This window comes from Thalassophryne amazonica, chromosome 14 (genome assembly GCF_902500255.1).
Source record: "Thalassophryne amazonica chromosome 14, fThaAma1.1, whole genome shotgun sequence".
NCBI lineage: Eukaryota > Metazoa > Chordata > Actinopteri > Batrachoidiformes > Batrachoididae > Thalassophryne > Thalassophryne amazonica.
The window spans coordinates 78,775,375-78,788,407 of record NC_047116.1 but is presented as its reverse complement, the minus strand read 5'-3'; the positions used below and the strand labels follow the sequence as shown (position 1 = coordinate 78,788,407).

General features: G+C 39.5%; 1 protein-coding gene across 1 annotated transcript in view; it reads right to left on the bottom strand.

The window, feature by feature from the left end:
- The window catches only part of clasp1a (cytoplasmic linker associated protein 1a), a 234,507-nt gene that overhangs the window by 21,221 nt on the left and 200,253 nt on the right, over positions 1-13,033 (bottom strand). The window contains 3 exon segments of the mRNA XM_034187292.1: positions 2,818-2,965; positions 10,750-10,856; positions 11,040-11,189. Of these exon segments, the coding sequence (XP_034043183.1) occupies positions 2,818-2,965; positions 10,750-10,856; positions 11,040-11,189 (405 nt within the window).

Here is a 13,033-nt window from a genome sequence, read left to right as displayed (position 1 = left end):
GGTGCTTTCTGTGTGCACTTGGCCTGTTCCCTTCATGTCTGTGCGAGTTCAGTCCATGTGCTCCAGCTTTCTCCCACTTCCAAAGGCATTCAGGTTAGGTGAATTGATGACTCTAAATTGACCACAGCTGTGAGTGAGAGTGTGTTTATTTCACAATTTTTTTTTTTTGGGGGGGGGGGGGGGGGGGGGTCTTATTCCATACAATGGATTAGCCTCTCTGCACATTGTTTATCCACTCTGCTTTGACTATGCTGAGAATAAAAAGGTATATTATTGGTCATCTACTAAACTGCTGCTCTTTGTGAAAGTTCTCAGTTTTACCCGTTTTGCTGAACTTGAATGAAAATAATTTCACTTCAATATAAATGGCTACTTTAATAAAAATGATAAAACTGACACTATGTAAATATTTCAAGAAAGGGAGCCAGGAATTTCAGAAAGGAAACATTTGGTTTATTCTTGACTAATTACAGATAAACTAAAATGCTTCAAATATGCATTTTTTTAAATTTGAATCTTGACAATTATGGCCTACAGCTTCAAAGAAAAATAGTATCAAAATGTTATAAAATTTATATGATCAATCAAAAATAAGGATTTATAGTACAGAAATGTCTAACTTTTGGAAAGTATGTTCATTTATGTACTCAATACTTCATTGGGACCCCTTTTTGTATGAATTACTGCATCAATTCGGCGTGGCACGGACACGATCATCCTGTGACACTGCTGAGGTGTCACGGAAGCTGTTTTGAAGACAGTCTTCAGCTCATCTGTATTGTTGGGTTTGATGTCTCATCTTCTTCTTGACAATACCTTCACTGAAAAAGAGAATGTTTGAACCAACTTAAAAAAGTGTTACAATTTGTAAAAACCTGAATGAATTAAGTTGTTTGAACTTAAGTTTGTAAGTTAGAGTTGATTTAACTTTCAAACTTAAGTTCAAACAACTTAATTCATTCAGGTTTTTTTTACAAATTGTAACACTTTTTAAGTTGGTTCAAACATTCTCTTTTTTCAGTGTTGATGAAAATCTATAGGTTTCAGGTCAGGTGAGTTGGCTGGACAATTAAGTACAGTAATTAAGTATAGCAAACAATTTACCATAATTTCCAGACTAGTGCACCTGAATATTAGCCACACCCACCAATTTTAAAAAGAAAAAAGTAATTGTACATAAATAGGCAGCACTTGTCTATAAGCTGTGGGTCCCCACATTGTAACATGAGATATTTACACAGAAAGATGTTAGAAAGATTTTTTTAACTTTTAATTATATACGTACCATAAATGCTTTTTTCCCCTTATGTGATACACATAAATATTGATGCGCACGTCATCCAGCACTCACGCACGGTCTCTCTGCTCCAAATGGAGAACTGAGTAATTTTAACTTTTTCTAACTTTCATCACGTGCAGCCAGGATCATATGGAGTCTGTGGTAAATGAGACGTTAATGAGGCACTGTGACTTTTTCGACTTGCTGCGCCAAGACAGAGAACCACGGTGTGGAAGGGTGGGGGGAGAAGGCTCCGCTCCACTAACTGATCTGATGGTGCAACTCTGGCGCAAAGTGCCAGAGAGAGACTTTTCTTCACTAAAACGAACGGGTAAGACCTTATATTTACACTGTGTCTGAGTTTACACCGCATGAGGAGCGCAGCTTTCAGGAAATCAATTGACAGCATCAACTGATGTATTTCGACTTAAGAAAAAGCCTGTAAAATTCCATAAATTAGCCGCATCACTGCAAAAGCCGCAATGTTCAAAGCATGTGAAAAAAGTAGCAGCTTATAGTCCAGAAATTACGGTACTAGTACTTTTCGCACTGTGAGCAGGTGCCAAGTTCTACTGGAAAAGGAAGCCACCCTGCCCATAAAGCTTGCCAGCAAATGGAAGCACGAAGTGCTCTAAAATCTCCTGGCAAATGGACGTATTCACTTTTGACTTGATAAAACACAGTGGACCAACACCAGCAGATGACATGGCATCACAAATCATTAATATACTAACTTCGCAATGGATTTCAAGCTACTTGGATTCTGTGCCTCTCCACGCCTCCTTCAGACTCAGACCTTAATTTCAAAATGAAATGCAAAATTGACTTTCATCTGAAAAGAGGACTTTGGAATACTTAGCAATGGTCCAGTTTGTTTTCTCCTTATCCCAGGTAAAACGCTTTTGTCATTGTCTGTGGTTCAGGAGTGACTTGAGACTTGGAATACACTTGTAGCCCATTTCCTGGACCTGTCTTGAAGTGGCTTTGTTTGACAATTTTCTCAAGGCTGCTGTCACCCCTGTTGCTTGTGCATCTTTTCCAACCATTATGTTCCCTTCCAGTCAACTTTCCATGAATACATTTTGACATCGCACTCTGTGAGCAGCCAGCCCTTCCAGCAAAAATGTTCTACCAGTTACTTGTCTTCTGGACAACTGTCAAGTGAGAAGTCTTCCCCGTGATTGTGTGTACTCAATCAGAAAGAGATTCCCGGTATTTATACTGCATAAACAGTGAGTTAATCAAACTTGAAATGAAATATACTGAGATTCTGGGGGGGGGTTTTGAGTCATCAGTCATAATAATTAAAATAAAAATGCTTCAAGCATTTTAGTTGATATGCAGTGAGACTAGAATATATAAAATTTTCACTTTCTGAAAATCTGACAAAAAAAAAAAATTGTTGAACTTTTTCAATGCACATGTATATGATGTTATACAAAAATCAGGCAATACAGCCTCCTGGTGGCTCATAGCTTAAATGTGATTCTCCACAAAATGTATAATTTAATATGTGAAACAACATGGTTCTGACTTACTGCATCGTCCCTCTTTCCCTCTCGTCTGATCGGCTCGTTCAGGTCTTCTTGGCTCCGGTAGCTGAAACTCTGGATGGCCTCAGTGACTCCACGCAGTGAGTTGTAGATCTCATCCGAGTTCATATTCTCTGTGTCATACTCCATCATGCTACCAGACAAGAAAGGACAGACACAGAAAGAAAACACAGGATATGTATGAAACATAAATTTGCAGATTATTATTTAAAAAACAAAATACATGCTTAACCACCATGCAGATTATTGCTGAAAAAGTGAAGTTTAAGGGGAAATCTGACATTTTTCAACCTTGGGCCTATTTGTGAAATCTTTTATTTAGCTTTACACAGAGAATAAAAACAGTTTTATTTCACCCCATGTTGAGTTTGAGCGTTAACACCAGAATGTGCTAAAGAGCTGTACATTAAAATCCTATGGAGCAAGTTAAAAGCCGGAACGTATACCACTTCTTGTTGCCAATGAAAAGGCAAAAATGCCTTTAGAACGTCCTGGTAGGACAGACAAGATCCCCATGGAGGTACACGTACACCTCAGTAAATTAAATTTTTAATTCATAACTTTCACTCCAGCAACATCTCTCCATTCAGTCATTATAATGGTCAATGAACTGTTTGGGTTTTTTGTTTGTTTTCATTTTTACCAATGAAGCAGAATTTCTTTACTCTATTTATCTCTATTCCTGGCTAAATATTTACATAAATTGGAATGCACAATTGTATAATGCACACTCTCTCCCCTCAGTTTTGAGAAACTGAAATGTGAAGGCACACATTCTGCAGGTGAACTAAATGGTACCTCAGTCAAGAGATGTATTTTCCTGAGATTTCATCACCCATAAGTAGGTTTGCTTCTTACATACCACTGTGTATTATAAACTAATAAATGCAAGTGTTCCTCTGAAATTGAAATCTTGTGCAAACTGAGTTGCTGCAAGCAGATAACAGTGTACTCCTGATGCTTCAAATCAATATGTTCAGCTGTTTAGTACAGCAGCATGTGAAGGTGAACAAACGTGGAAGATTTTATGCTCCCAAATCTGACTGCATGCTTTGGAAGGGTGCTGCACAGTCCTAGTTTTAGAACAAGACTTTAAAACAGATGTTTCAGCTGTCTTGGAACCTTGCAAATTACTTTTCTTAAATGGTTTAGGGCTAAGAACAGATTTTCGCATTGGGTTTAATTTATATTAACTACACACATTTAAAAAAAAAAAAAATCAGAACATCCAGACTATGATTTTGCACACTTCTGGGAAGTCTTGCACAGCCATCAACTTCAAATGGCTCATGTGTACATTCAAAATGATCTAACTATTCAATCTTGACTTCATAAATAGATGGAGCCCCTAATCGACAAGTGACTTTTATGGACTTAGTGGAGAGAAGTCAGGGTTCTCGCCAGCGCAATTAAGCATAGGGGGCCCCTATGCAGTGATTTAACCAGCATAGGGTGGTTTTTCTGTTTGTTTTTTAAAGAACATGCCACACATTACTTAACGTCCCAGTTAGCAACACAAAGTGGCTCTCAAAATGCAGGAAATAGTGTTTCAAAGGGTTATAAATTTCCAAATTTGTCAGGGGAATGCCCCTGGACCCTCCTACAATACTCATGTCTGCAACACTCCTCGCATGGCTGTGTCCCACCTAGTTCCCCCCGTGCTGTGAAAAGATCCTGGTGAGAACCCTGGAAGTGTTAAAAGGCGGAAGAAGGCTAAAGTTGGTTTCTTCATCTGTTAGTCCTTGAAATCTTTTTTACATTTACTATGCGCATTTACTACATGCTACGAGTTACTTTTGAGAATTGGGGATGGACTGGTTGCCTGCCTGAGTGGTTGCCATCCAGGACCCAAGTGGTCCTGTGGTGTCATGGATGTGGCGACGCACCACATCAGCACATGCCCCCAGACTTGACTTGGCGTAAATGTTCAAGCTCAGTATTGGAACAACTACGGTAAAACAGATTTTGTCCCGAGTAAAAAGTTGGACTGAAAAACATCTAAAAATAGGCACCAGGTTGAAAAATCTAAGAGTTCTCCTTTAAGAACCAAGGAATGGGTGAACATTGTGCAAGGTATTATGGATTTACCACACCACAGCACTGAACAGGTCATTAAAGTGACAATTTTAGAGATGATAGAGTCGAGTGCATGCTGAGTGAAATGAATGTAATAAAAAAAAAAAAACTATTTCAGATGGTTTGGGCAAAGAAAACCTGAATTTAAAACGGGTCAATGAGTAGCTTCCTTGAAGAAATAATCATCCGTGTCTCAGCCCGCCTCATTACCTGGGTGAGTATGCTCTGCGAAGGACCCTTAGGGAGGGGGCAGCAGAGGTGGAGTGAGGAGGAGGAGGAGGAGGAGAGGGGGCAGAAGGGTGCTTTAACAATCCATCCACACCCCAACCCCATAACCGACTGTTGTGAGAGAGCGGCCGGGAGGCCGGGACGGACAGACAGAATTGAGAGAGTGCGGCAAGGTGAAGACAAGAAGCAGAGCACAGACAAGACAGACAGGAGGAGAAAGAGAAACACAACAAGTGCACAGGAGGAGAGAAGAAAGAAAAAACTAGTCTGAGCCTTCGGGTTAGAGGACGTGATAACTGAGAGGGGAGCATTAGACAATAGCAGAACCCCATAAAGTTATCTTTACAAAAAAATTCTTCACTTCCTGACAGGGTTTCCTTCCTCATATTACACTTTATTGATTCCCACAGGAAAATTTAATCTAACGTCACTTTTCGCCAGTTGGATTACAGTTACACAGATACAGTTATCACAACCAGATTACACAACCCTAATTCTAGAAAAGTTAGAAAGTATGGAAAAGGCAAAAGAAAAAAAAAAACCCCAACAAGAACACAGCAATTCCTATATTTACTTTGACCTTTATTTCACTTCAGACAATATAAACCCAAGATAGCTCATCTTTTTCTGGTCAACTTATTTGCTTTTGTTAATATACATCCACTAGCGCAATGCCCGTAGGGATCCACAGGCAATGTGCTAGTGGGGATTGTGTAGTGTTTATAAAATAAGTAGCTGACATTTTTCAAGGGTACTAATAAATTAGGCTAAGTTTCTATCATTTGGAATGGTGTGCAAGTCCAGAATGTAATTATCAACATCCATTGTTCATTGCTGTTACGTAATGGTAAATAAATGGTAAATGGACTGCATTTATATAGCACTTTTCCATCTGCATCAGAAGCTCAAAGTGCTGTACAATAATGCCACACATTCACCACACAAACAAACACACACACACACACACACCGATGTCAGGGTGCTGCCATGCAAGGCGCTCACTGCACACCGGGAGCAACTTGGTGATTAAGGACCTTCCAGGGGCCCTTAGTGATTTTCCAGTCAGGCTGGGATTTGAACCAAGAATCCTCTGGTCTCAATCCCAACACTTAACCACTAGGCCATCAACTCCCTGATATCTATAATTTTTCCAAACACATAAAATATTTTCTTTTTTTTGTTTATGATCAGCACTTTAACATTTAGGCACTTTAGCAATAGTGCAGATTTTGTGTTGTATTGTGTTGCGTCTGTATTGTCATGTTAATTTGTTTATTGTAGTGTTTGTCTGATAATGTGTTATGTTGTATTGTATTATACTGTATTCCTTTGTATGGGTCATGTATGTTTTGTGTTGGTGGTATTTTTACCCCATGGGACTGCAGATGGAAAATAGCCTTGAGCTAAATCAGGCATATTTACAGTACTTGTTTTCTGTTCATTAATATGCATTGTCCCATTCAAATAAATTAATGAATGAAATATTTGTCCTATCAACGTTCCGTTTTGGCGGTGTTCATCCTTGACCCAAAATACAAAAGATATACCTAACAGCAAAGGCCAGCTCTTCCCAGTTTCTCTGTGATCCAAAGTACACACACGCATGCACGCACGCATACACTACATAGAGGCCACCTCACTTTTAATGTATAGATGATTTACCGCCCCCTGCTGGAATGGCGTGTGAGTTCAGAATGTAATTATCAAAGTCCATTGTTCACTGTTGTTACCTAATGTCCCTAATTTCTCCAAAACATTCATCCTATCGACTTTCCATTTTTGTGGCGTTCATCCTTGACCCAAAATACATAAACATACCAAACAGCAAATGGGTTATTCCACATCAAATCACCCATTTTTTAAAATATTTCCTTGGTCACTCCTCAGTCCTGTTCTGTCAATTTGATATGTCACTCACATTCCAAAGTTAGGATGAAATACCAAATATTAGGTTTGTATCTTGAAAACCTTTGAAGTTACAGCCACAGGAAATTTGGGTGAATTTTTCACATTTTGCAAAAATGGTGCATGTACTAAATTTAAATGCCAATAACTAGCTAGCTGTTAGCTTCACAGGTGTGAAACTACTCACCTTGGGCTAACTTCTGGTGTAGAGTGGGATGACCGAGTACGTTTTGGTCTATATTGTATGATCTGGCTTCCACAAAGGCCTGAAAATGGTAGCAACCCAAAAATTTGACATTTCATTCATATTTCTGATTGCTGAAAAATCAAAGAAATACACTAGCTATGTCAGTCTAATTGTTTGCACCATGATTAATGATGTGTACCAGCATGTCTATTCTTAAAAGATATATTGGCATTGAGGATAACAAAGGATGAAGCGTTTCAAGTGTTACTTTCTCCCATACTTCCTGCAAACACGTCTTCAGGTGTCCAACAGTATGGGTTCGCTGTTGTTGCATTTTTGTTTCAAATTTCTCCACACATTCTCTATTGGGGACAGGTCAGGACTACAGGCAGGCCAGTCCAGTATGAATACCCTCTCTTCCACAGCCACACTTTTATAACATGCAAAATGTGGTTATACATCGTCTGGTTGAAAAACGCATGTACATTCAGGAAAAAGATGTCTTGAAGACAGCATCTGTTGCTTTAAAATATCAATGTACTTTTCTGCAGTAGTACTTTTCTGTTGCCATTACAGAAATGTAAATGGCCTTTGTCAAGAGCATGATACAACCCCATACAATGTCAGACCCTGGCTTTTACACATGTTGCTGATAAGACTGGGTGGTCCTTTTGGTCTAGAGCACATGGTGTCCATTCCTACCAAGACTTGATTCATCTGATCACAATAAACATTTCTACTGTGTGACGTCCCAACCCAGATGCAGAGAAGTTGACGCTGCTTCAGGTTCACATAAGGCTTCTTTCTTGCACTGCAAGGTTTGAAGCGATATTTGCCCATTTGGTTATATTAGCTATTGATGAATGATGGTTCTTGATGCAGTGTCATCTGAGGGATCAGTGATCACAGGTGTTCAACTTAGGCTTGCACCCTTGCCCCTTACACAACAAAACTGCTCCAGATGCATTGAATCTCTAAATCTTTGACAAACATTGTTTTTCAACATTTCAATAATTTTCTCACACATCTGTTGCCAAATTGGAGGTCTTCTGTTCATTCTTGGTACTCAAAGACCCAGCTTTTCATGGATACGAATTTTGCACCAAATCATGATTACAATCACTTGTTGGCATTATTTTTTTTCCTCATTACTATCCCTAAATTGCCCTAGTCCCAACTTTTTTGGAATCTGATGCAGCCTTTAAATGTAGGAATATATGTATATTAACCCGTTTTGCCCCACTGGCAACAACTGTTGCCGAAGTGTATCACTGTCATTTTCTACTCACAATAAAAAATCTCAAAGGTACTAATGCAACTTTTTCCACTTATAAAAAAAAAATCTGGGCATAAACGGGTTAACAAATGAAATGAAGCTTGGCGACACAAAACATGAAATATCTTGGGTTCATCTTGTCTGAGATAAAACAAAAGTCAAAGTAAATGTAAGAAACACTGTTTTTGTTTTGGAATTTTCCATATCATCCCAACTTTTTCTGATTTGGGGATGTATATCATATCTGTTTTTATGCGTTTCTGCTTGCAGATAAGCATACTGAAATAATGTGTCAGCTGATTGAGCTGTTCAATAATACAACCCCTGACAAAAATTATGGAATCACTGGCCTCGGAGGATGTTCATTCAGTTGTTTCATTTTGTAGAAAAAAAAAGCAGATCACAGACATGACACAAAACTAAAGTCATTTCAAATGGCAACTTTCTGGCTATAAGAAACACTATAAGAAATCAGGAAAAAACAATTGTGGCAGTCAGTAACAGTTACTTTTTTAGACCAAGCACAGGGAAAAAATATGGAATCACTCCATTCTGAGGAAAAAATAATGGAATCATGAAAAACAAAAGAACGCTCCAACACATCACTAGTATTTTGTTGCACCACCTCTGGCTTTTATAACAGCTTGCAGTCTCTGAGGCATGGACTTAATGAGTGACAAACAGTACTCTTCATCAATCTGGCTCCAACTTTCTCTGATTGCTTTTCAATTGGATTAAGATCTGGACTATTTGCAGGCCATGACATTGACCCTATGTGTCTTTTTGCAAGGAATGTTTTCACAGTTTTTGCTCTATGGCAAGATGCATTATCATCTTGAAAAATGATTTCATCATCCCCAAACATCCTTTCAATTGATGGGATAAGAAAAGTGTCCAAAATATCAACGTAAACTTGTGCATTTATTGATGATGTAATGACAGCCATCTCCGCAGTGCCTTTACCTGACATGCAGCCCCATATCATCAATGACTGTGGAAATTTACATGCTCTCTTCAGGCAGTCATCTTTAGAAATCTCACTGGAACGGCACCAAACAAAAGTTCCAGCATCATCACCTTGCCCAATGCAGATTCGAGATTCATCACTGAATATGACTTTTATCCAGTCATCCACAGTCCACGATTGCTTTTCCTTAGCCCATTGCAAACCTTTCTGTTTAGGTGTTAATGATGGCTTTCGTTTAGCTTTTCTGTATGTAAATCCCATTTCCTTTAGGCGGTTTCTTATAGTTTGGTCACAGATGTTGACTCCAGTTTCCTCCCATTTGTTCCTCATTTGTTTTGTTGTGCATTTTCGATTTTTGAGACATATTGCTTTAAGTTTTCTGTCTTGACACTTTGATGTCTTCCTTGGTCTACCAGTATGTTTGCCTTTAACAACCTTCCCATGTTGTTTGTATTTGGTCCAGAGTTTAGACACAGCTGACTGTGAACAACCAACATCTTTTGCAACATTGCGTGATGATTTATCCTCTTTTAATAGTTTGATAATCCTCTCTTTTGTTTCAATTGACATCTCTCGTGTTGGAGCCATGATTCATGTCAGTCCACTTGGTGCAACAGCTCTCCAAGGTGTGATCACTCCTTTTTAGATGCAGACTAACGAGCAGATCTGATTTGATGCAGGTATTAGTTTTGGGGATGAAAATGTACAGGGTGATTCCATAATTTATTCCTCAGAATTGAGTGGGTCCATATTTTGGTCTATAAAAGTAACCGTTACTGACTGCCACAATTTTTTTTCTTGATTTCTTATAGTGTTTCTTAAAGCCAGAAAGTTGCCATTTGAAATGACTTTAGTTTTGTGTCATGTCTGTGATCTGCTTTTTTCTACAAAATTAAACAACTGAATGAACATCCTCCGAGGCTGGTGATTCCATAATTTTTGCCAGGGGTTGTATAAGCAACCAGGTTTCCATTAAACACAGTTACAGGCTTATGAACACGTGCAACAGCAAAGTTCCTTCAAGTAAAACAAACAAACAAACAAACAAACAAAAAAAATCACAGATCTGGCCTATTAAGGTCAACGAAAAATGCCTCCTCTGACAAATGATCAGCACCTCATTCAGTAGCATGCACTAACTAACCAGTCTGTTATTTACGGTCAGCTCAGGCTGCAAGTTAGTTAGACTAGCAATGACAAATAATGACAGTGTCAGTATCTACAAGGTAAAAGAGAGGAGTTCTAGAAGTAGAATTTGAAGAGAAGATGCGCATCTACCTTGGAGAGAGGCCTCCATGGGAGCAGTTGGTGGGAGAGGTGAGGGGGCTGGTCCTGCTGGGAGTGTGGCGTGGTGGTGTCCGGCCAATCGTGTTGCTTGGAGACCCCTGTAAGTCAATGAAACACTTAAGATATCTAATTGTTGCGACCATGTTACAAACTCCATTAGATGACTGAATGACGCTGCAGGTACTTGGTGATTTTTGAGAACTAAAATCAGCATTCTCTAGGCTATTGAATTGTGGACAAGTGTATCAATGTGAAAACCAGACCACTTTGATGCTGCTTACCACACTGCTGGTGGTATTGCTGGAGTTCTTCAGGTGGTTGTGTAACAGCTTAGTGGCTCCATCCTGGAAGGTCTTGGGCAGAGCACCCAGCAGCATTGTGAACTCTGGAGTGTTGAGCTCAAATAAGGCGATCAGCACCACCTGGGCTGCCTGGAGGCACGGCAGCACAACGGATTAAAATGGAAGAAGCAAACCATGGAAAGCTGAGATGATCTCTCTGGTTTTACATGCACTTTGACCATGTGTTTTCAACATAGACCAGCGTCATCTTAATAATCTGACATCTTATTTTAAAACAAATGTATGTGTAACTTTTTTTAATATTTAGTCCCTGGAAAACAAATAATCCAATGCAATCTTGTGCAATTTATAAAAGGGTCAAAACGATATTGAAACCATGATGATCAACTTGTATGTTAAACAGAGAACTTGTACAGAGATGTAGAGAAGATTAACAACACAAGCCTGTAGAAAGAAACTGTTATTGTTAGATAAAAGGCAGGCATTCAAAGGTGTGTTCAGTCAAAAACCAACTACACAACAAACGGTAAATGTCATTCTCACTACATTGCTGCAACATGCGAGTGAGTAAACTCCACGGAACACGTCCACACGTAGAAGTGTAGTCTGATTTTTCACAAAATACACAAATTGTTATAAAATACCTTTATTTCTGTTGTATACCCAAAAATTACAGCTAATTTTATTGTTAGCCAAGTATATATATCTGTGGAGGGATACTATAGTAAATATGATGAGTTCACTCTGTGAAATCTTACAGATGACACGAAAGAGAAATGCATATGTGTGCATGTGCAAGGTTTGAAGTTTATGGTGCACTTAATAAAAATTGAGAGCTCAGAATTTCTGGCTTCTAACTTGGCAAAATGCATACATCAAGTCTAGTAAAGCTATGGTTTACTCTCCTAAATTACTCATTTTGACAAACCAAATAAAAATGCTGTAACTGAAACTGACAGTATTGACAACTGAGACAGCAGACATGTCTCAGGTTTGTTTTATTTGTCCAGCAGATATCCAGCAAAACCTATATGCGATAATGGGATCCCTATCACCTATTTTTACTAGTTACATCTATCAGGCATAAGTGAAAGTCTACAGCATTTCTTCAGCTCCAAGGTGCTTCACACATAACACGAAAGATCCAGAAACCGGAAGAAAATCCGCAAGCCAAACATGAAATGGGGAACCACGAAACATTCCACCTGCTGTCGTGAGGGATGCACGGTTGCACAGGCGCACACGACACACCGGCAACTGTTTTATGCACATGTATGAGCGTGGACGAACACAGTGCGTGCAGCTGGAACGTGTTGCACCACATTGGGCCTCTGCTGTGAAGGAAAAAAAAAAAACAACACACACATAAAAATGCACTGCAATTTATTGAATACCTCTTTTCGAGTTGACAATACAAATTTGAACCGTCTGTTCCTCTGTAGATGACCCATGGTCACAGACGTACAGTCATGACATGACATGAATGAAGCAGTGCACTCTTATCATGTCCACATCTGCTAGCCCAGCGCATCTGGCCCAGCGTGCATGTCCTGTGGGCAGTGCGGCGCAGGACAGATACCGTGTCATTTGGAAGAGAGTTCACGTGGGTGATGTGACATTCAGATCACCCGCTGCGTGTTCACGATCTGATGGTCCGTTTCACCTGGAAAGGCCTGCCAATGTGCACGCTGTGCCCTCGCTCGCCGTAGCTCATCGCAACAGCAATATATGTTTTTATATATTTCCACGTGAGGACAGCAAGCAGACACACGCGTGTCACAGTGGACAGTTGTAAGGCCATGTGCGTGAAAACACAGTACGTGTTCTGTTTGGGTTGTCTCATTTCAACGGGTTTAACCCTAACATTTTCTCTAACATGTTCCCCAGCCGTGACGCCCAGAACTAGAGATCTCAACAGCTGTTGCTGTCAGCGCACACACCAACGTGTTCTTCCGTGATCTGTAGGCTATAAA